This window comes from Ammodytes marinus, assembly GCF_949987685.1.
Source record: "Ammodytes marinus genome assembly, chromosome: 2".
Classification (NCBI taxonomy): domain Eukaryota; kingdom Metazoa; phylum Chordata; class Actinopteri; order Uranoscopiformes; family Ammodytidae; genus Ammodytes; species Ammodytes marinus.
Window position 1 is genome coordinate 15,547,122 of NC_137231.1, and position 22,300 is coordinate 15,569,421.

Below are 22,300 nucleotides of genomic sequence, written 5' to 3' on the forward strand. Positions count from 1 at the left end.
ACGTACACATCTGCCCTGGTGTCATTTTTGCACTGATGGCTATAGTGTTAATGGGACACTTATACATGTGATGGAGAACAATAATTATGGGGGATTGCCTTTAGTCACATTCTGCTTTTCAAAGCAGTTATTTGCTTTCTTTGTACCCATTGTGTCTCTGAATGCATTCTCATCTTACACCACTCCCCGCTGTGCCTTCCCCACACACTAACAGCATCACATGGACACATCCCAAAAAATCTTCCAACACACCCAAAGTCATTAGCAGCCGCACACAAACTCAGGAGACAATGACTCACACAGAAAGGCATATGAACTCCCTTACCCACATTCTCAAATAGACACAAACACATTGACACACGTGTGTTTGCACTGTCGGTCTATGTGCCTCCGTCTCTTCCTTGGTAAGAGCTGGAGACTTTTATCCTTGAGGTGAGAGAAACGCCCAAGGGTGCCGTTCCTGCTAATCAGGGTCAGACCAGTTTCAGCTGTTGGCCAAGGCAAGGCTCTTGAAACCACAGGACTTTAATCTGGTATTGTGTGTGTGTGTGTGTGTGTGTGTGTGTGTGTGTGAGTGCGTGTGTGTGTGTGTGTGTGTGAGTGCGTGTGTGACAGTGTTTACAGCTTAAGGTCTCTGTATTTTCACACACACACACACACACACACACACACACACACACACACACACACACACACACACACACACACACACACACACACACACACACAAACACACACACACACACACACACACACACACACACACACACACACACACACACACACACACACAAACACACACACATTGTTTTTGCGCTCGTAATCGCTCACATGCCATTTGATAGAAGGCTGCTCAATTTTCACAGTTTGAGGAGGCTGATGCAACCTGACTGACACACATTGTCTGCTCTCTCTCTCTCTCTGTCTCGCTCTCTCTTTCACACACACACACACACACACACACACACACACACACACACACACACACACACACACACACACACACACACACACACACACACACACACACACACACACAAGCATATACAGACCATGATACAAGGACACACCCAAAGGGATGAATCAGATTTGATAACCGAGGGTAGCAAGCTCCAAGATTAGATCCCTGTCTTTATCCCAGACAGTGTTTGTCTGACTCCAGTCTCTGTGGTTTGCTGCCCCATTAAAATCTGAAATTGACTCACCATTTATTATGTGGTTTGGTTCGCCGGCTTCAGCTTGGATCTATTTTTAGTCATTGCGTACTTCTGGGGGCCTTTCTCTCAATACAAACACATTGAAGGAAAAACAATAATGAAACTTTAAAGTCCTCTGCTTTCATTGTGCATTGTCTCTCAATGAATGAGAGAACAATCGAAATGAAACTCAAGACTAAGAATGAGGATATTTGAAACAAGCAATACACATGTACATTTAAATCAATACATTTCAAGCGCAACACACTGAAGCCTGGTGCATCTTTTGCAAATCATATTTTTTTTTATCTCTAGATCTATCTAGATAATAATTTCCTTTGTGAGATGGACAAGTTTAAATGTGTCTTTCAGTCTGGCACTGAACTAATCTCCCTGTCTGTTTATATCTCTGTCTCCCCTTAGATCACATCACTCGCATTTCAAGATGAATAATTCATCAATATAATCAATTTCATTCCTATTTAAAATCATGTGCTACTTAATACTGATGCATTTCTAAACGGAGTTCAGGTTATGCAGAAATATCGACTTCCTGAGTGTTTGTATGCTCCATCATGGGGCTATTATGGTTTACTTTCAAATTGCCTTTTGCCCCCCCACCCCACCCCCTCCCTCCACAATCCAATGATCAATAATACAATAGGGACATACTGTATCTGGTTGACTAATGCCAGTGTGTTTCATCTGAACATTGCTCTGGTCTGGATGACCTCTGTTCACAAGTGGTTAGGATTAGCTGGGATCAAAAGTAAATGCACCATCCAAAAGAGCTTCCACTCCGGTTGCCCCTGGCCTTGACCTTACTCAAACGATGAAAGCCTGTGTGGCCGTGCTGCCGCTTGGCACATAGAAGACTTGTGGCCGCGGTGGTCGCTGAGGTGACCATTGTGTGCCGGTTGCATCACCATGCCACCACGCAGCAGTGCGGAAATAACCGGACACCAGTATAGATTTTTCCATCACACTATTTATGGATGCCTACTGTGCATAGTGTATCAGCGGTGTGTGTGTGTATTTGTGTGTATTTGCTTGTGTGTGTGTGTGTGTGTGTGTGTGTGTGTGTGTGTGTGTGTGTGTTCTGTCTTGTTTAAAGACATACCCTCAATTGGAGATACATCTTCCCCATCCATTCTTACAGATTCAAGCAGTGTGTAGCATACTGCATTCCACTGCTGTCAAGTGAAAATAGTATCTCTGCATCATTTGGTGAATGTAGTGTGTTTTATGCCAGCTGGAGGATTACATGGCTCCTCTGCTGTCTGAGAAAAAGGTTTTGACCTCTCTGGGTTATAAAACCCACTCAAAGCCCTATTGGATGAAATCAAAACTGCATGACATTGAGATAAATGCGTTGCTGTATTTTGTTTTTCTGTCTGTCTGTGAGATGCAGGGTTTCCACTTCCAAAAACAGGTTTTGTTTTTGTTAGTGCAAGTGCAATACAATGTGAGGAACTCTAGCTAACAGAGCAGCACAAACAACATGCAGGCCACTTGAAGTAAACACAACAAAGGGCCTTCCTGTTAAACCCCAGCTCTCAGCAGTTTATTTTTCTGTCTTGTCTGTGTCTCAGTTTGCTTGTGATTTTCTGTTTTGTTATTTCCCTTCCCTGTTGTACACTGTTGTGTGGGTAACTGTGTGTTGTAAACAAAAGCAGACTGATACTGCATTTCACCAATATACTGTAGAGTCATGTAGTCATGTTGGAAAAGGGCAAAATATTGGTAGGTTTATTAAACACCATCTACAGTATTAACACACCCTTCAGATTTGGGTATTAGAGAAAATACAAAAATGACTGAGGTCAAAAAACTTGAATACAATGTACAACCAAATACACGTGTTACTACAATTGAATTTACAAATCTCCCAAAATATACTTTAAGGATACATTGTATCATGTATAAGCCAGCATCAGCTGATTAAAGCAGCCCATGAGTGGAACATTCAAAGTGTAGTTTTAGAGGCCTTACGAGCCAAGGCTGCCAACCTTGGGGTCAGGAGCAAATTTGTTGTTTTTCCGTTAGACTTTTCATGTAATTACAGGACACATTTGAGTTATTCAAACAAAACAATGAATAATAATGTCTCACTCCTTCATTGAAATGCCCTGACCACCCCCACTGGTAGACATGTGCAACCTTTGCTTCATTTTAAAAGGGTCACACACACAAGCCAAAAAAGGGTTGGGAACCAGTGCTGTACAGTTCTTTGCGGAGTGGGCTGGCTGGGTGGATGTACTGACTGTGTGCAGTGTATTCTCGGCAGGGCTGCAGCAGCTCTGCTTCTCTGTGCCAGACTGAAGTCCAGAGAGGTGTTTGGCTTGGCTTGGCTCTTTGTTTGATCAGGCTGTTTCTGGAAGACTGGCTGACCTGTGCCGAGGCCAAATGCATCTCTCTCTCTCTCTTGAGCATTTTCCCCTATGCCACCTCCCCCCTCCTCCCATGGTTACTGTCACATTAGCTTTGATATACATATTCAAGATAGATAGATAGATAGATAGACGGATGAACTTTCTTTTTATTCCAGTCTCAGGTGGTCCATATAAAACACATACAAAACACAGACAATACAACACATACAAACACAACAAGTAGGATTAAAACACACACAGGCATCTATGTCAGTGTTTCCAGAAGTCAGACAGATATTTTGTGTCACTTTGTGAAGGTACGGCTAGGGCCATAATGACTCCATTCTTTGACTGGTTAAGTCGACACATAAAACTGTAAATAAACGTTCTAGAGAGATGAGATTTAACCAGATTCAGATTGCATCCTTAATGTCCTTTACTTAAAATGAATGAGTGATCCATTTGCCCTCCCTCATCTTTTCTTGTTTATTATCTGATGCTCAACTCCCAGTCCAAAGTTCAACAGCCCATATTATATTGCATTGCCATGTATCATTGGAAAAAGCTTGTGGTAGGTTAAAGATTAGGGTACTTTGTGCTTGACCACCCATTGATCTGCCATTAATGGACTGGTCAATAATGTTCTTATGTAACTTATCCCTATTTTAGAGCATGATGGCAGCCATAGTGGCAACCTATCTGCATTGAAGCAGAATTCAGTTTCCTGCTGTTGAGCTTAACATAGATTAAATATTTCCCCTAAAAGCTATTATAGGTTAACTTCCTCTCTTATTCCCACAACTGTATGGCCAAAATAATATGAAAAGACTGGACACGCAATTCCCTACTGGCAAAACGTAGAATAGTAATCATCTTTGCAGTCAAATAAATGCCACAGAAGACCACACTAAAGTAAAAAAAGAAAAATGTAGGATGTGAAAAAAGAGGGAAACTTTCACATCTTTAATTTAACATGCAAAGTCTCCTCCTTTAGGCTAAAAAGTCATTTAATATCCATCTACCTTTTCCTTGCTATCACCATGTTAACAAGCTCCAGGAACAAAATATTCAATTTAAGCGATTTGCAGCGAGTTCAAGATAAGCTCCTTCCTCATCCCTGCTGATGGATTTACTAAAGGACACATTAAGAAGTTACGAGGAGATATGTCTGGTGGATTAAATCAATTTCAAACCCACGTCGAGTCCATGGTGTACCCGGGGAGTAGGTGTCAGGAGAGGTGGCATAGGGAACACGCTCAGTGGATTACACTTGTTCAACTTGTTCCAAAGCACAATATGGCATAGATGTCTGACATTGTTATTACATCGGTGAGTGAATCCAACCATAATGTATCAAACCTGGGTATGTTCTCTATTCTTCAGTGTGTGCTCAAGAAGATGTCAGTCATTTTGCAGGGTTTTGTCCTTCTTTATTTGGTGTGTATTTAAACATTTCTATGGAAAGCATATAGGATTGGCGAATGGATAATGGGATAAACTGTATGTTTAATTTGATATTTAAATGCTCGCCAGCTACATCACCTCCACATTGATATATTAATTAAGGCAGACCCAGATAGAGTTTGTATTCTACATAGTGATGTTAGACCGACCACATGATCACATCAATGATCTTCTCCAGTCCATGTCCTTGAACAAACCCTAACCCTAACCCTAACCCTAATCCTAACCCTAATCCTAACCCTAACCCTCAACACTTTAAGGATTTAAAGATGTGCCTAGATTCAAATGTAATAATTTTCCAGCTAGAGTGAACTATCACTTTAAGAGTTGCAGCAGAAGTGAGCCTTAATAAGATTAGCTCTGCCACTTGACAGCCACAGTTTAAGACGCACCTCTACTGACCTGTGTGTCTCTGTCCAGCAGAGACTGTGCATGTAGATGTGTGTGTGTGTGTGTGTGTGTGTGTGTGTGTGTGTGTGTGTGTGTGTGTGTGTGTGTGTGTGTGTGTGTGTGTGTGTGTGGAATCTATTTTAAGATTGATGATTGGTACCCGCATATACATTCCTGCATATGTTGATGCAGTTTTTTTTGTGTGTGTGTGTGTGTGTGTGTGTGTGTGTGTTTGTGTGTGTGCACACTAAGAAATCAAGTCCCCCCCAGTGGTACCTTAGCAGGGTACAACACTGTACCTTAGACATTGGTACATATTTGTACCTTCTTGTCTGTACCTCTAAAAGAGCATTTCTGTACCCCTAGTGACAACAATGTACCCATTGGAAAGGTAAAGTTAAAATGTGAATTCTGCAAGTTTTCTGCATTTCATATTAAGTAAAGCAGTACTCTTTAGATCAGAATAGACTAACTTCTTCAATCTGTTTTCTGATTGGCCATGGTTACAGATATAATCGTCCAAACAAAGACAGTGAGGCGATAACTGCTTTACTTCATATGAAATGCAGAAAACTTGCAGAGTTCACATTCTCACTGTACCAATCCAAAGGGTACATTATTGTCACTAGGGGTACAGGAATGTTCTTAGAGGTACAGACAAGAAGGTACAATTATGTGACAATGTTTAAGGTACAGTGCACCCTGCTAAGGTACCACTAGGGGGACAAAGCATTTGTACCCTTTTAGGTACAAGGATTTCTTAGTGTGTGTGTGTGTGTGTGTGTGTGTGTGTGTGTGTGTGTGTGTGTGTGTGTGTGTATATATGTATGTCTACATGTGTCTGTAGACAAACTCGTGCATAGCAACACATGTGTGTGCAACCTCACTCCCTTCAAGTAGGAATGCAGACTGTATATATTCTGGCTGCAGTCAGAGCACCTCTGCTATGCGCCTCTTGTCCTCATCTCAGAAGATTTGTGCCACTCAAGAATTTAGAGCATCCAAATAACCCCTCATTCTCTTTAAAAGCCGCTGTCCACCTTGTCTCTCATCCCCTGACACACTGCTGTTATAGGCTGTGATGTATGATAAAACAGGCTTAAAATTACAGGCAATGATTTGAAACCAACATGAAAAACAATTCATCGCACAAAAAGAGTGTTCTCGCCAACATGTTTTTCTTCTCCGAGATGCTTTTACGACTGTTGGCGCTTGAGGCTGTGCCAAGCCACGATAAAGATAGGGTTAACAGGGCATGGCTGATAGTGGCAGATGTGCTCTTGTTGGGTTTGCCAGATGTCACGTGACTCTAAATGGGACAGTTTTGGCAGTCTGAGGGGAGAGCTAGTTAGGGACAGTGAAGAATATTGCAGCCCTGTGTTCTTGTTCATCCCATGCAGGCACTGCTTTGTGGAAGCCAGGCATCTCACTGTGAAACATTTAGGTTGGCATTAATATCATAATCAGAGGTCTGTTTATTCTCAGGCAGACAGCAGGCGGTAAAACACGCAGAACACCCTACCACCTACCCCACCATACACCCTCGGCAGTGCAGCCTTTTCTCCTTCACTTCTCCCACCTTCCGTCCTTCCATCCTGCTCAGCTATTCCCACCTCTATCAATCCTTTGCCACCAGGCCACTTAAAATTCCCCACATATTCCACCATCAGGGCCAATCATCACCAGCACAGCCTTGACCTGCAGCATATAACAGTACATAATCAGTGAACACTTATCTACAGCCAGAGAGTCAGACTCACAAACTGACCGTCATTCCACATTCTTTGGCAATAGGGTAATGATACCTAATGACAACTACGTCAACACGAAAGGTTTGACTCTTGTCTTGATAATTGGTTGGTGGAGACCTTGGACACAGTTCAATAATTAATACAACTGAATTGTACCTCATTCCGCTCCATGACATTTTTCTAATAACAGCAGCTTAAATGCACTAGATGACTGATATGACAGTCGACAATACATTACACATATATTCAGAATCATAATTAGATCATTTTCTTTTCTTTTTTTTCAATACATGATGGTTTTGAGTGCACAGCTGACTCAATATTATACCGTGCTCTGTACTGGGTGCACGTCTCACCGGCACCTACCTGTAAGGTCAAATTCGCATTTCATTTTTCATACGAAAGAAAAGTACTGCCCAGTGTGAGGAAAATTGAATTGGATGTTTCACTTAACATGTTTGGTTCATTCTGAATATAGACTCTACAGTTTTGTGATTCTCCAAAATAATGTAGAAATGAAGGGTAGTATACCAAAAAAGTATCTGTTTTTACATGGATGCATTGATCCCCCTAGCACAAAATAGCATTAAAGAAATAGTAACATCAATAACGTCTGACCGTTCGTTGTTGCCTCTAGTGATATGCCTTCATTGGGACATAATGATGCAACAACAGCTGGTCACACATGGAGATTTCCAACCAAACTGTAGATAAGACAATCTACTGATAACTTAGCAAGTAAACAATTTCTGTGGCCTCTCTGCCTCTCGCGCTCTGCCTGCGTGTCTGTCTCCTTCTGGACTTTCTCTCAGGCCTTATCTAGTGTTGAATGTTTTTCACTCTGCTTAACATGTCCGTCAGCCATCGCCAAATAGGCCGGCTGTTACAGAACACATTCTGGTTCATGCCAGGGTGCTGGTTCTGGCAACACATCTCAGCCACTTCTTCATGTCAAAGTGCATATGTGAGTGTGTGTGTGTGTGTATATGTGAGTGTGTGTGTGTGTGTGTGTGTGTGTGTGTGTGTGTGTGTGTGTGTGTGTGTGTGTGTGTGTGTGTGTGTGTGTGTGTGTGTGTGTGTGTGTGTGTGTGTGTGTGTGTGTGTGTGTGTGTATGTGTAAGAGAAGAGAGGGAGAAGGAGACAGACCAACCATGGGTGGGAATTAAAAAGAGAATCACTGTCAAGAGAATTAAATGGATTTAGGTGTATTTTTGTGCATTTTCTTACGTGAATGTTTTGGAAGCAAAGCGAGGCCAGGAACTTTAGATATCTATAAAAGTTTCACTCCGATTTAATTAGTGAATGGTAAACTTACGCCATTGGTCAGTCAAGTCCTAGAGCTTTTCCCATTGGCTGTTGCTCTATCAGAACAAATAGGCTAGCCTCAATTACGTCCTTGCAACGCTCTTACTCGTGTTTGCTGCTCTTCCACTACCTATCATTTAGGAATGCCAGTTCCCCACAAGCTCACTTCACTTCAGCCTCCAGTCATTCCTCTCTCACCCCTTGACCTTTAACCTGTAGATTTTTCTTGCCAGATAAACACATTGCAATTCCTGTGTTGTTGTTGCATATGTCCATGTCCCTCTGCAAAACATCATCCTGTGCCAAAATCATCCTGCCAAACAAACAAGCTATATGATCTCATATTGCAGATGTACATACATACAAGTGGTATGTAATGTTTGTTTATGTGTGTGTGTGTGTGTGTGTGTGTGTGTGTGTGTGTGTGTGTGTGTGTGTGTGTCAGAGCCAAAGGTAGAATCTAATCTTTGATGCCATTATCAGTTTCATGGTGCTGGAGGACTGTTTAGAAGACCCAGCAGCTCTGACCTACTTGTGTCAGTGTATAAGGGGGTGGTAGACTGAGTGTGTGTTGCATGTGTGTGTGTGTTTTTATTAGCGCTCCATACGGTCTGTGTTTGAGTTGAACTCTCTGTGGACACGGGGAGTGTGAGAAGCTGGGTGTTTTGACAGCTTTAGAACAGTTCCAGTACAGTGCTGGGGCAGGGGGCGTGCGTATGGGCCTGTTGGACCTTTGGGGTGAGAATAGGGAGGAGTGGATGGGAGGGAAGATTAGGGAGGGAAAGAGCTTCACTTTAAAATACTCTACGGCCATAAAAATGATACCTGATATGATATCCATTGCAGAAAACATGTGTTGTCAACTGAAATCAATCTATCTGAGCTCAACGGAATTCACTGGCACCATGATAGTAAACAAGTTTTCTGAAACTCAAGTAACTTATTTGTCGGGTGTCACATTTAAAAAATGGTGGACCGCTGATTAGGAAATAAAGTCCTTCTTTAAATGTGTGATTAAAAGTGTTATGGAGGGATTAAAAAAGAGTAGTAGAGTAGTAGAAAACGTTATTGTCCCTGTGGGGCAGTTGAGTTTGCGGCACAGTCGCACTTCATAACAGGACATCAGACAAATTACACAAACAGATAGTCCATACATCAGACACTGACAGACATAACATGAAGAACATACATTACACACTACAATACACTATACACCTTTGGACATGACCAGGCCAGCTGGACATCTAGCTTATTTTGACTGATTTAAGGCTTTTATGGCTTGTGGTACAAAAGAGAATTTGGATCTGTTCTTGGTCATAAGGGGTAGGCAGAAACGACGACGAGGGAAAAGAACATTGTCAGGACACCGAATGATGCAATCAATCACCTGTTTTTACCTTTAAATGCAGCAGCATTCACAGCCAGCAACTAAACAAAACATATGAATAATACAATGCATGCTCACTGGGTCATTTTGGACAGTAATCGTGATTTGCTGAACTTGAAGAAAATCTTAACATCCTAGAAAAAAACTAACAAAAATTGAATCCCACTCAGTCCTTCGAAATAACTTGAGGACAATTGGATGGCGTTAAACAAAGTATTTGTTCGTGCACCAGGACGCTCTTTGTTGCAGTAGTCACGCCGAAGACTGATCTCAGTTCATTCTCCCGAAGTTTTAATCACACCAAAGTGTAAAGGCTATGGGGAGTATACTTCCCACATAGTTAATGAAAGAGCGATTAAGCTCGTAAACAAAGCTACGCAGTCCTTCTTGGTACTACTGTAGCTGACCTGACATCACCTCATCACCCTGTGCTGCTTGAGAGTTCTCTCACAGGCACATCTCTCTCCAACTAAGGGGGGGCTGCCTCTTCACATTTCTAAGCGCTCTCTCAGTGCCTGTGCTGTTGAACCCCTGCTTTCTCCGGCAGCATTCCGGCCCCATCTTTCATGCTGTTTCATTCTGGCCGTGCCAGCCGGGATCAGGGGGCAGTGTTTTCTCAGGGCTTCAAAACAACTCCGGACAAATAAGATTTATAACAGACAATCTCCCTTAGCAGTGAGCTCTTGTTCACTTTGTTGTGACGTTGGTGCTGTCGTTTTTTATGCATGTTTGCTTTTGCGTGCTGTGTGCAAGAATGTATGTACATGAAAAGACAAAATCTTAATGCGTCTGCAGGAATAGACCAAGGAGCACAAGAGTCATGTAATAGACGGGTCGTTTGATCGTGCTTCATTAAACTTTTTCACTGTAGACATATAGCGTGAACGCCACCGCTGATCTACTCTGGGATCAGTCACAAAGATGGAAGATTTCAAGGCAGTGGCCGTGAGTGACAACACTGACATAATGTAGCGGAGAGAGAGAGAGAGAGAGAGAGAGAGAGAGAGAGAGAGAGAGAGAGAGAGAGAGAGAGAGAGAGAGAGAGAGAGAGAGAGAGAGAGAGAGAGAGAGTATACGCCTCATCTGTTTCAGAGAGCTCAGTACCAAATCCTACCAATAGATGTCTGTCTTCCGTCTTCCACAGGAATGAAAGATAGCTGGCAGCTCAGCTTGTCCAGGGTCCCAACATGACCAAACACTGCAAAGAAGTCCCACATTCATTTCAAGATAAAAATTTCATATAATAAATAAACAAATGTCACTCTCTCCTCTTATCCGGAAATGCTGGCACGGCTGCAATAAAAGGCAGGTGGACTGAAATTAAGCCTTGTGACTCAGAATCATGTCTGGGCAAAGTCTTCAAATCAAATTTACAAAGCAATTTTAAGTTTAAATTAAAAATAGTTTTCTTGGCATATACTAGTGAGCTATTTTGCCTCTTGGCGAGATGACAGCATTTGTTCTTGTCTGGCTCAGCTTGCTTTACATTCCAGGAATGCATTCCCAGACATGAAGATCTTGGAAAAGAATTTGAGGGTAAAAGGCTGGGTATTTTCCATTGCAAATTCTTCTTTTCTTGGCTCCCGTACTGGATTAGAAATACACAAGTGTTGCTATGTGGAAGCTAGTTGCTATGCCGGAACACCCAGAATAACCACAGATAGAAGAAGCATTCTCCCCACATTGCCCATGAGTAGGAACTACACTCATTGATCATTTGGCTGTATTTTACTTTCGATGGGGATGACTTATATGTATGAGCAAGCAGCAACAATCAAATACGGTAGGCATTTATTTATAATGTTGCACATTTCAAATGTCATGCAATGCCATGCTTTAAAAACAAATAAAAAAGAAAGACCTATCCCTAGTTGCTGAATGATCATATCAGCTGAGATACATAATGACAGGGTGGACGTGAGCTGCTCCACCCACAAAAGGCAGCATGCTCTGCGGGATGTTGTGAGTTAACAGGATGGAAAGAGCACGGTGAGAGGGCGGGGATACTATAAACTGTGCACAATTTGATTGGCTCTCGCGTTCTAATCTCTGGTGATACCTTAACGTGTCCCTCCTCAGCTCCAACATTCCCACTTCCAAAGTCTTATACAACTTGTCTGGAGTGTTCAGCATCTTTTTTTCCGTTATACTATATGTCAAACAAAGCTCATTGATGGCTGTTAATGAATTATAGAAGTCCCACAACACGAGCAACCTTACAATTTGAGAGAACATGTCAGGCGTTGAAGCAGCTTTTTTAAAATTAATGCACACACTAGACGTTACACTAGGCCAATACCATTTATATACTATCAACATCTTCTTTGCCTAAACCACCCTAAAATATGTCACGGCCATGCAGCAGTGGTCGTGTAATGTGAACAACAGCAGTTTAGGAACGTCTCTCTCTTCTCGGAATGTCTGTTTTTTCTCATGAACCTATTATAAAAGGTTTTTCTGGGCGCACGTGAACGCAGCACAAGAGTTGGATCGTGACGCCGATCTGTGGAGGCGTGCCCCTGCTGAAATCAGCTGGGGAAACAACAACAGTAAAGGGGCTGGCTCGGAGCACTAAACACTCTTTTTTTTTTTGTTGCCAGTTATGTGTAGATTTAATTCTAAAAGGCGTCCTTTTAGAAACAAATCAGCGTTGGGCCTAGCCTACACCAGGTCTGCAGCGGCGAGTCGATTGGCTATACGCGTTGAAGACTGCAGGACGCTGGATTAAGGAGGCAGAGAGGTGAAGTAAAGAGGAGGATGTGACAGGGCAGAGGTCTTATATGTGCTCTTTAGTAAACAACGGGACCATCGCGACCACCTCTGCTGCGTCAGTGTTCTGTCCGGTTTGAGTGACCGGGCCAATACCCCCAGCAGAGTGGCATGTGGGTTCGTACTGGGACTGTCGGAAGGTAGGTATAGGGGAGACCTCCTGCAAGAATAGCGAGTCACATGCTCCCGCCGCAATTATAATGGTGCACAAAAAGCAATTCTCACACCACTTCCAATATAATCTTCTCCATCTTCTCCCGATATCATCAGCTGTGGTCTATTCATTTCATGGTGACCTTACTGCTAATGTTTTTTTTTAATCTCCTCTTATAGGGCTACATCTCCATAATGTCCCTTTAGTAGTCCCAAAGGCTCTTACATTTCACATGTCACGTTAGCAATTGAGTGATACTGAAAGATTACTGTCATTATTATTTCTTTCATCCTGATCCTGCCTGTGCATGCTGTTGTTGTGAGAGCATTTCGATTGAGTGTGTTTGTAGTGCAGCGGATGGGCTTGGCAAATTACGCAAGACTTATATCAGCGCATCACTTGGGATGTAGGCTGACATCCACCTCATTTTACAACATTGATATGTGAAGGACAATTGAGCAGATCCCTTAATGCAGTGTGTATCCAGTCTTTAATATCATAGACATGGATGACAACACAGTATATTGCCTGCTTTGTTGGATCGGTCTCCCCCCCAAAAAAATATGAATGAGCCAGGTGGTTATGAATGGCTGCGGGGAGCGAGCGTGCACACGAGGTGGTTTTCATTGATGATGAGTGCAGTGTGTGTCTCAAACACAGTATTATTTTTTATGGTTTGTGTTTGATTTGAAGATTATGCTCTCACAGAATATTTTGAAACAATAGATGAGGATAATAGAATCTGGGTGTGCATGAGCAGTCACGCACGCGGGCGCGCACGGAATGTAATGCTGATCTTGGGGACTGTGACGTCACCAGAGGGATTGTGTTACGCAGGTGGCAGGTGAACAAGCCTCTCTCACTGCTACCTGCACATTTGAACAAATTATGAGTTTTTACCTGTTTTTCATTTCCAGTCATCAGCAATTAATCATATTTGCAAGGTGTGGTTGTGAAAGGCATTTGGCCACCTCACCTTCAAATTGTGCAGTATTTGCCTTATGGCCAATAGATAGATAGATATATATATATATATATAGATAGATAGATAGATAGATAGATAGATAGATAGATAGATAGATAGATAGATAGATAGATAGATAGATAGATAGATAGATAGATAGATAGATAGATAGATAGATAGATAGTCTTTTCCAGGCCTTGCTTGGAAAAGAGGTCATTTGACCTCAAGCAATTTTGCCTGGTAAAATAAAGATTAAAAAAAATAGATAGATAGATAGATAGATAGATAGATAGATAGATAGATAGATAGATAGATAGATAGATAGATAGATAGATAGATAGATAGATAGATAGTTGTCAGACAGTATACTTTATTTATGCCCAAAGGGAAATTGCACTACTTGCAGTTTCCTGCCTGTTAATGGTCACCCTATAAGGGCCGCCCTATAAGTGTGGCTCATCATTTTGTGGAAACACCTCTTTTATAGTCTATGAGAAACACCAGAACTGTTATTATGGCATTATTACATAGTCTGTTCAATCCATGTTCTCTCCATATCCTAGTTAAAAAAATGACGTGTTGGGTTTGGTTTAAGACCATCTATCACCACTACTGTTAATGTATCAATGATCAGTCCTGTCTTTATGTTTACCGTTAGACGGATTAGGAACAGAGCTACTTATTGTTCTGGTTAGGCACTATGCCAGATGCTTTGACTGTGTCAACAGCCAAAGAGATAACATGTAGTTCAGCATTGACAGCCAGTATTAAATGGTTTGCTTGAAAGGGTAACGCTTTATATTAAGGTTCTTGTTATAAGCCTTAGTTAATAGGTAATAAGGACCTTATAAGATGCTTATTAACATCAGTTTGTGTTAATAAGACTATATTTAAGTGTTAATAATAACACAATAAACATGTTTACTGTGTGATTATAAGACTTTTATAAGCACTTATGAGAAACTTCTTAACTATTTATTGATTGCTTAATAGCATTAATGAAAGTCTCATGAGTTTCTGATAGCTGTTAATAAAAGCGTTACAAACCCATGTATTGAGTCTTACTAACTTACCTATTATGTCATAGTTAAACCTTTACTAAGGATTGTTTGTTGCTTTATGAAGGTGAACACACCTTTATTATTTGTTTATTAGCAGTTAACTATGTTCTAAGAACGACGCTTATTAAGGTTAATAAGTCCTTTATTAAACAGGTAATAATGCATTTCTATGCTCTAAGAACAATGTTTATTAAGGTTAATAAGTCCTTTATTAAACAGGTAATAATGCATTTTGAAGGTACCTGATCTAAAGCGAGAACAATGCTTATTAAGGCCAATAAGTCCTTTATTAAACAGGTAATAATGCATTTTGAAGGTACTGGATCTAAAGCGAGAACAATGCTTATTAAGGCCAATAAGTCCTTTATTAAACAGGTAATAATGCATTTTGAAGGTACTGGATCTAAAGCGAGAACAATGCTTATTAAGGCCAATAAGTCCTTTATTAAACAGGTAATAATGCATTTTGAAGGTACCTGATCTAAAGCGAGAACAATGCTTATTAAGGTTAATAAGTCCTTTATTAAACAGGTAATAATGCATTTTGAAGGTACTGGATCTAAAGCGAGAACAATGCTTATTAAGGTTAATAAATCCTTTAACATACACTTTTTAACAGTTAATAAGTACTATATCTTGTCAAGGTGGATACAATGTGAATTAAAAAAAACTACATGTAAATACAATGTTAGAGAGGTGAAGCACAAAAACTTACTTTTAAAGAAAAAAAAACACTTAACAACTGTGCAATTGTAAACATGTTTGTTTGTTTCCCAGAACTTTCATGAACAACATTTTACTAAATGTAAAAAAATAAATACCTTTGTAAAATAAAAATGCTGCCTGACATCAATTCAAGTGTCCAATGATTAAGACTATTAATTTAAAATATTAAATGAATAAGAACAACAAAACAATTAAACGAGTAGAGCAAAAAAAACTTCCATCAAACAATAATAAAAAAAAACTCTGTTGTAGGTAAAACAATATAAAACGACGTGGGGTTGTATGAGTTGCTTCTGCATATTGAATCTGTAACCTTATGGAGATGGCAATCCTCACTAGAGGAATTTGGGCGAGACGTTGCTGTATCAGAAGTCAGCATTATACTGTTGCAGATAGGACAAGCAGAAAACCACATACAACTATATAGATGCTAACCCAGTGGTTCTCAAACTTGTTTTGTCATTCCCCACTTTGGAGGTGGGAATATTTTCAAGCCCCACCGTTCCCCGATTGTGTCAACAAAATAGTAAGAAAATTGGTCAGTCTTAAAAGTTTAAAATGTATTGAAATAAAATCAAGTAATACAATTCAAAAATAGATCATTAAAAAAAAAAAGCCTTCTTCTGCTGGCACCCTCTGCAACAGTATAATGCTGACTTCTGTCATACTTCCTCTTCCTCTTCCCATCCTCTGAGGAGGAGTCAGAGGAGTCAGACGACAACGGACTTGAGCCCCAGGGGAAGGTTGAGTCAGGCTGGTCTTTCTTGTTACTGTATAAAGACAACACAAAGAAACATTGATCACAATTAGACAGATAGCAGACAGGTTATACTAAGCATTTAAGCGATTTGGACATGGAATCTGCAAAAAGGGGTGCAGTATCAAAGTAAATTTAGTCTGTAATGGTGACAATTGTTGGAAAAAAGTAAATATTTTCTTTCATTCAGATAGTTGTCCCTTAAAGAAATCTCTCTCCGTTGTCAGGTCTTTTATTTTTACATCCTGGTATTCTAATTTATACCTGGCCAGCTCATGTTTATATTCCTGTAGACCCAGTTTGGCAGTTAGGACAATTTGGGCAGCATCTGGGTCAGCACAGAAATAACCATTCAGCATTACTTTGCCCCTTCCTGACAAGCTAGCATGACACAACTGTTAATAGATACGTTTGGTTGCAGTTTTTATGATAGTGTAAGCTAAACGTTAGCTCAAAAAAGAAGCTCACCAAAGCTTCTGAAAGAAAGTAATGTAAGCTAGGCAAACAACTAGCAAGCTAGAACCAGCTAACGTTACTATAGCATTACATTCTTAAACTTACCAGAAGAGTCATCCTCCAGTTCGGACCTCACCCTCTTATTTTTCAGAGACCTGGTTTGGGGTGCTGACGACTCCGACATGTTCTCCTTACTTTCATGAAACACTTTGTCAAGCATGGCCGTCAAGCTGGCGTCAAGCCATCAGCGACTTGCATACACGGAACTTCCGGTTTTACAACTACCTTCAAAATAAAAGCCCTTTAAGGATCTGATTTGAGGCACAAAACCGATCATACAAGTCATATTCATCATAGATTGTGAAAAATATACTACGTTCTCGGGGCATCTCATTTTAACACTCACTCAACATGTGTGCGCACACAGAGGTGAAAGAATCACTTCAGAGCAAAAACAAATATATTATGCACTCATTATGCTAGATGCCAAAAGACAACATTTTGGAAAGAGGGATGAAAATCAGTGACTTTAGCCTACTAAGATATGGCGCTGCAAACCAAACTCAGAAAACTCATTTTTGAAGGTACTTCAACAAGAAAAACATTAAAGCTAATCAAATACCTTCACCGCTCTAACATTGTATTTACATGTCGTTTTTCTAATTCTCATTGTATCCTCGTTGACAAGATATAGTACTTATTAACTGTTATTAAGTGTTTAATAAAGGACTTATTAACCTTAATAAGCATTGTTCATAGAGCATAGTTAACTGTTATTAATTGATTAATAAAGATGTGGTTACCTTCATAAAGCAACAAACAATGCTTAGTAAAGGTTTAACAATGACATAATAGGCAAGTTAGTAAGACTCAATAAATAGGTTTGTAACGCTTTTATTAACAGCTATCAGAAACTCATTAGACTTTTATTAATGATATTAAGCGATCAATTAATAGTTAAGAAGTGTCTTATAAGTGCTTATAAAAGTCTTATAATCACACTGTCAACATGTTTATTATGTTATTATTAACACTTATATATAGTCTTATTAACACAAATTAATGTTAATAAGCATCTAATAAGGTCCTTATTACCTATTTACTAAAGCTTATAACAAGAACCTTAATATAAAGCGTTACCCTTGAAAGTTCTGACCCCTGTGTCAAGCTGTAGTGGAAAGAATGCGGGCCAAGACATAATATACCTTGTAATTGTGCATATTGTTTATGCTAAGTGTGTTCCACTGTCTAAACCCTGTGCATTTAAATGGACCACAGATATTTTGTGAAGGAAAGTATGTTATACTTTACACTATGTTCTGCACTGTGGGTGAAGTAAGTTGTGAGGACCAAAATGTTATATTAAAACCCATTTTGAAAGGGTATTTTACATTATATTTAAATCCCCCATTGCCTTCCCAAAGGAGATATGTGGCCTGGATTACTGTCTGTCAGACAAACTTTATTCAGCTCTCCATTCACAAAGTTGCGATAATACATGGGTCACTGACTGAGTCTTTTGTCTCAATGGTACATTCATTCACAGGTGCTTTGAAATGTATATATACATATGGAAATATCTGTATCAAATAATGCTTTAAAACATAAATCAAACATTATTTTGATGTAGTATGTAAACCATATTTGGTTGAATCAAGGTAATCACTTAAAAATAATGTTTTGAGAAAGCCGGAGAGGTGATAGAAGACAAATGCTAACATGCATGCTAAGAGATACTGTATAGAAAAGTATTCTGTATTGCATTCAGTGGATACTGGAGAGTATAAGGGCGTGAGATAGATTTGCGATAAAGAGAAACAAGATAAGACAGCAAGAGGGATGGAGAGAAAGAGTAAGTGGAAAAAATGGGTGGAGGATAGGGAGGGGGAAAGGAAATGAGGGCATCAAGAGGAGCCTTCCTGTGTTTACGAAGCATTATTGCAGCAAAGAGAGAGGAGAGGAGGAAGGTTTGCTCAAGCAGGCGAAAAATGTTGCTCCCAGAGACCCTCTCATTTACTAGCGTTGATACTTACATAGCACTGTCTGCCACAGGCCACACATTAATGCCAGTGCCATCTGCAGTGAGCGAGGATAGTACGTGCTGGCATGCATGTGTGTGTGTGTGTGTGTGTGTGTGTGTGTGTGTGTATGCATGTCTGTGCTAGTGTGTGTTGAATCGAGGTCTACTGTCAGCCATCCAGGGAGCCAAGCAGAGGCTACAGACCATGTTACGTAACCAGTCTGCGCCAGCTGCGCCGATGGAAGTCTTAAACACCCATGTAACACACACACACACACACACACGCACACACGCACGCACGCATGCACACAGGCACTCAGGCAGGCAGGCACGCACGCACACACACACACACACACACACACACACACACACACACACATACACACGCAAGAAGCATAAACAAATACATTTTATTTAATGAGAACAGACATTTGACAAAAACATTTTTCCAAAAGAACTAGGTTGCATACATGATTGCTCATGTAGGCTTCATTTCTTTCAACTACTAAACATAGGCACATAGACTGCAGAGTCAAGCCTGTGCAAGTGTTAACCCCATAGCTCTATGTGAGTGCCCCAGCATTGGCTAATTTATAAATTGGGTGGTTATTGGGGTCATTCTTTCACATTTTATTTTATTTTTGGAGGGCTGAAGGGAGGGAGGAGAGAGGCAGGCGGCTTTAGTCATGGTGTTAGGTTGAACTCTAGCCTCAAGGAAGCAGACCATGAAAAAAATAAAGCGCCTGGGGGCTATGGAGGGGAGTTTTTGGGATGAGCTGTTGCTACCAGTGCTAGAGGCGTTGCATAAAATAAAGAGGTAGACTCAGGGGGAAGCAACCAGTTATAGGAGGGCTGTCTACTTATTGCTACTTGATTGCTATGAAGAAAAGTGTGAGGTCATATACAGTATAGATAGATAGATAGATAGATAGATAGATAGATAGATAGATAGATAGATAGATAGATAGATAGATAGATAGATAGATAGATAGATAGATAGATAGATAGATAGATAGATAGATAGATAGATAGATGGATGGATGGATGGATGGATGGATGGATGGATGGTTAGATAGATAGATAGAAAAACAAGGTCAGGAAGACCTACTGTGTTGAGGTTAATAAAAGACAATGAGTAAAGTGAGGGATGGAATAGCTGTGAGCTGGAGCATAACCTTTGGAGAATAAATACAGAATGGGAAGGAGTGCGAAGCAGTTTGACAGCGGGTCAGTGGGTGTGGTTGAGTGGGCACAGCTGGGAAGCAACCACACAGACATGCACACGCAGACGGAGGATAAATGAAAGGATGTAGAAACGAGAGCCCTGGGTGTGTGTGTGAAAAACAAGAAGGTAAAAATCTAGGAACTCTGCAATGAGAATGAGGATGTAATCCATCTGCTTATGAAACCCCCCCTGGCCTTAAAACAAAGCCGTACTAAGACACACACTCTGTCCAAATTATGCATGAGCTTCTCTTTGTCTGTCTGGTCTTCCTGCACCAAATACACACACACACACACCTACACACACACACACACACACACACACACACACACACCTACACACACACACACACACACACACACTGAACACACTCAATCTGTGACATTCCAGAGTATACCAGAAGGTCCTAGATCCCCGTCACTAGTGTTCATATTGCTGTGGTCTTACTAACACCCATCAATGTCACCAAACAAAAAAAAAGCACGCACAAAAAACTGGGACACAATCTCATTCTCTCTGTTGTCACGCTCACATTTTAGTGTTACAATCCCACACTACATTCTCTTGTCCTTGCAGTATCCTTAGCTGTCTTTTTGGGTATAGATGAGACGGGGGCCAACAGATGACGTCTAGACGGTTCACTATAGGTCGTTGTCTAATAATGAAACCCAACTCTAACTACGGCTTCTCTTTTTTTCCACTCCTCTGAGCTGCACCGCTCAGCTCTCGCAAGTCTCCTCTTTTCTGCTCTCCTCTCAGACATGCAACTGAAAATAATTGCTACATGGCATCTGTGAAAACGCGATAGAATTGAGATATAAACTTGTGAGTGCAGCAGGTGCATTTTTTTTTTTGAATCATGCATGTATGTGTTGATCAACGCTTGGAGATCTGATATCTGATATCTGAGCCTGTATACTTTTGATCCCCCTGAGAAACTGTCCACACCACAACCCACCAAAACTCCGCCTCCCGGTTACATCACTGCTCGCATCACTCCATGCCTCACAGACCGGCCCTATAAGCTCATTACACCGCGCACACGTGTGCATGGTACAAATGCACACACACACATACACGCACTGACTTCCAGACTCCCATGTGTTGCCCTGAGCAGCCTTGGTTATTGTTGGTCTTGGCCTTCTGATCCCGTGGGCATGACTGACTGATTGTAATGCTGGTTTGACAGTCCCCTCTCTTTCCCTCTAAGGCTCTAATAATCCCCTCCCAACAGCCTTGACTCTCTTGCAATCCCCCTTTTGCTTATCTTTTGCTGCATTGGAAACGCTGGGAATTAACACTGCACTGCATCCTGATTGTATGCCTTTACCACACATGGGAGATGTTGTAGAACCGCTTGTGAAGTATGTCACGCTCTACACTTGGGCCTTTGTCCTTCTTTTTTCTTAATACAGCACTTATAGGACTGCTGTTTTGGCAGCAGCTGCCATGACCACTAGGCTGATAGCTGTTAGATAAGTGCAAGGTTGTGGCAACTTTTTTATTGCTTCTTCTATCTCTCTGGTCTACCTGTAGTACGTGCCTAAGAAGGTGTCTCGCAGTCAGACAGGTGGCAAGGGAAAAGGAGGTATTTATAACTCTGAAAGGCACAGCTGTATCTGTTTCATATGGACCATTCGGGAACAGCCTCTTTAACAGACACCTTCTTCAGCTTCAGCTATACAAAGGTAGGCGCTCCCTGTACTTCCTGCTGAAGTAATTGGGATATCATTTGGGCTGGAAAGATGTTTTTGTTGTTGTTGACGAGAGAAAGTTCTACATATACAGTATCCATAGCAGCAGTAACAGTTCGAACAGGTTGGAGGGATTTGAAGTCATGGAGATTCGGCCATGGCTAAATAGCAGGGAGCACATATGGCTCATGTGTCTGATGAATAAACGCTATTTTTAGCTGCCAGGGCTAGACTGAAGTGTGGCACTGGCATACATGTCAATGGAATACCAAGTGGAGGCCTTGATGCATGTTTCAGATACTGTTTTTAACGGGGGCCTTGGGTTCTTTGAACTACTTGCAAAGACGGATGGACTGATACACTGCCTATACTCTAGGTACTAACTCTCTGTGTGTGGGCTGGTTATGCAATAGAGCAGATTTTCCCAGGAATGTTTTCAAAAAGCAATGGTGTATTAATGTATGTTTTTTTTTACATGTCAGGAATGTATGTAAGCAGTTTATATGGTAAGGGGATTTTGATAAACTGTCCACAATGATTCTCACAGTGGTAACAAAGAAAAAAAAAAGGATGTCGGTTGAGCTGTGTGTACATAACCACCAACGTCTT

The 22,300-nt window shown here is 41.0% G+C and overlaps 1 protein-coding gene across 3 annotated transcripts in view; it reads left to right on the forward strand.

The window, feature by feature from the left end:
* rhobtb4 (Rho related BTB domain containing 4) overlaps positions 1-22,300 on the forward strand; it is a 46,159-nt gene that overhangs the window by 5,899 nt on the left and 17,960 nt on the right. Inside the window, exon 1 of one of the 3 annotated variants that reach the window (XM_080049285.1) lies at positions 12,600-12,774. The exons of the other annotated variants lie outside the window; for them this stretch is intronic. Coding sequence (XP_079905411.1) covers positions 12,746-12,774 — 29 coding nt within the window. The 5' untranslated portion in view covers positions 12,600-12,745. Of the gene's footprint in view, positions 1-12,599; positions 12,775-22,300 lie in introns of those variants that run through there. 3 annotated transcript variants of the gene reach the window in all.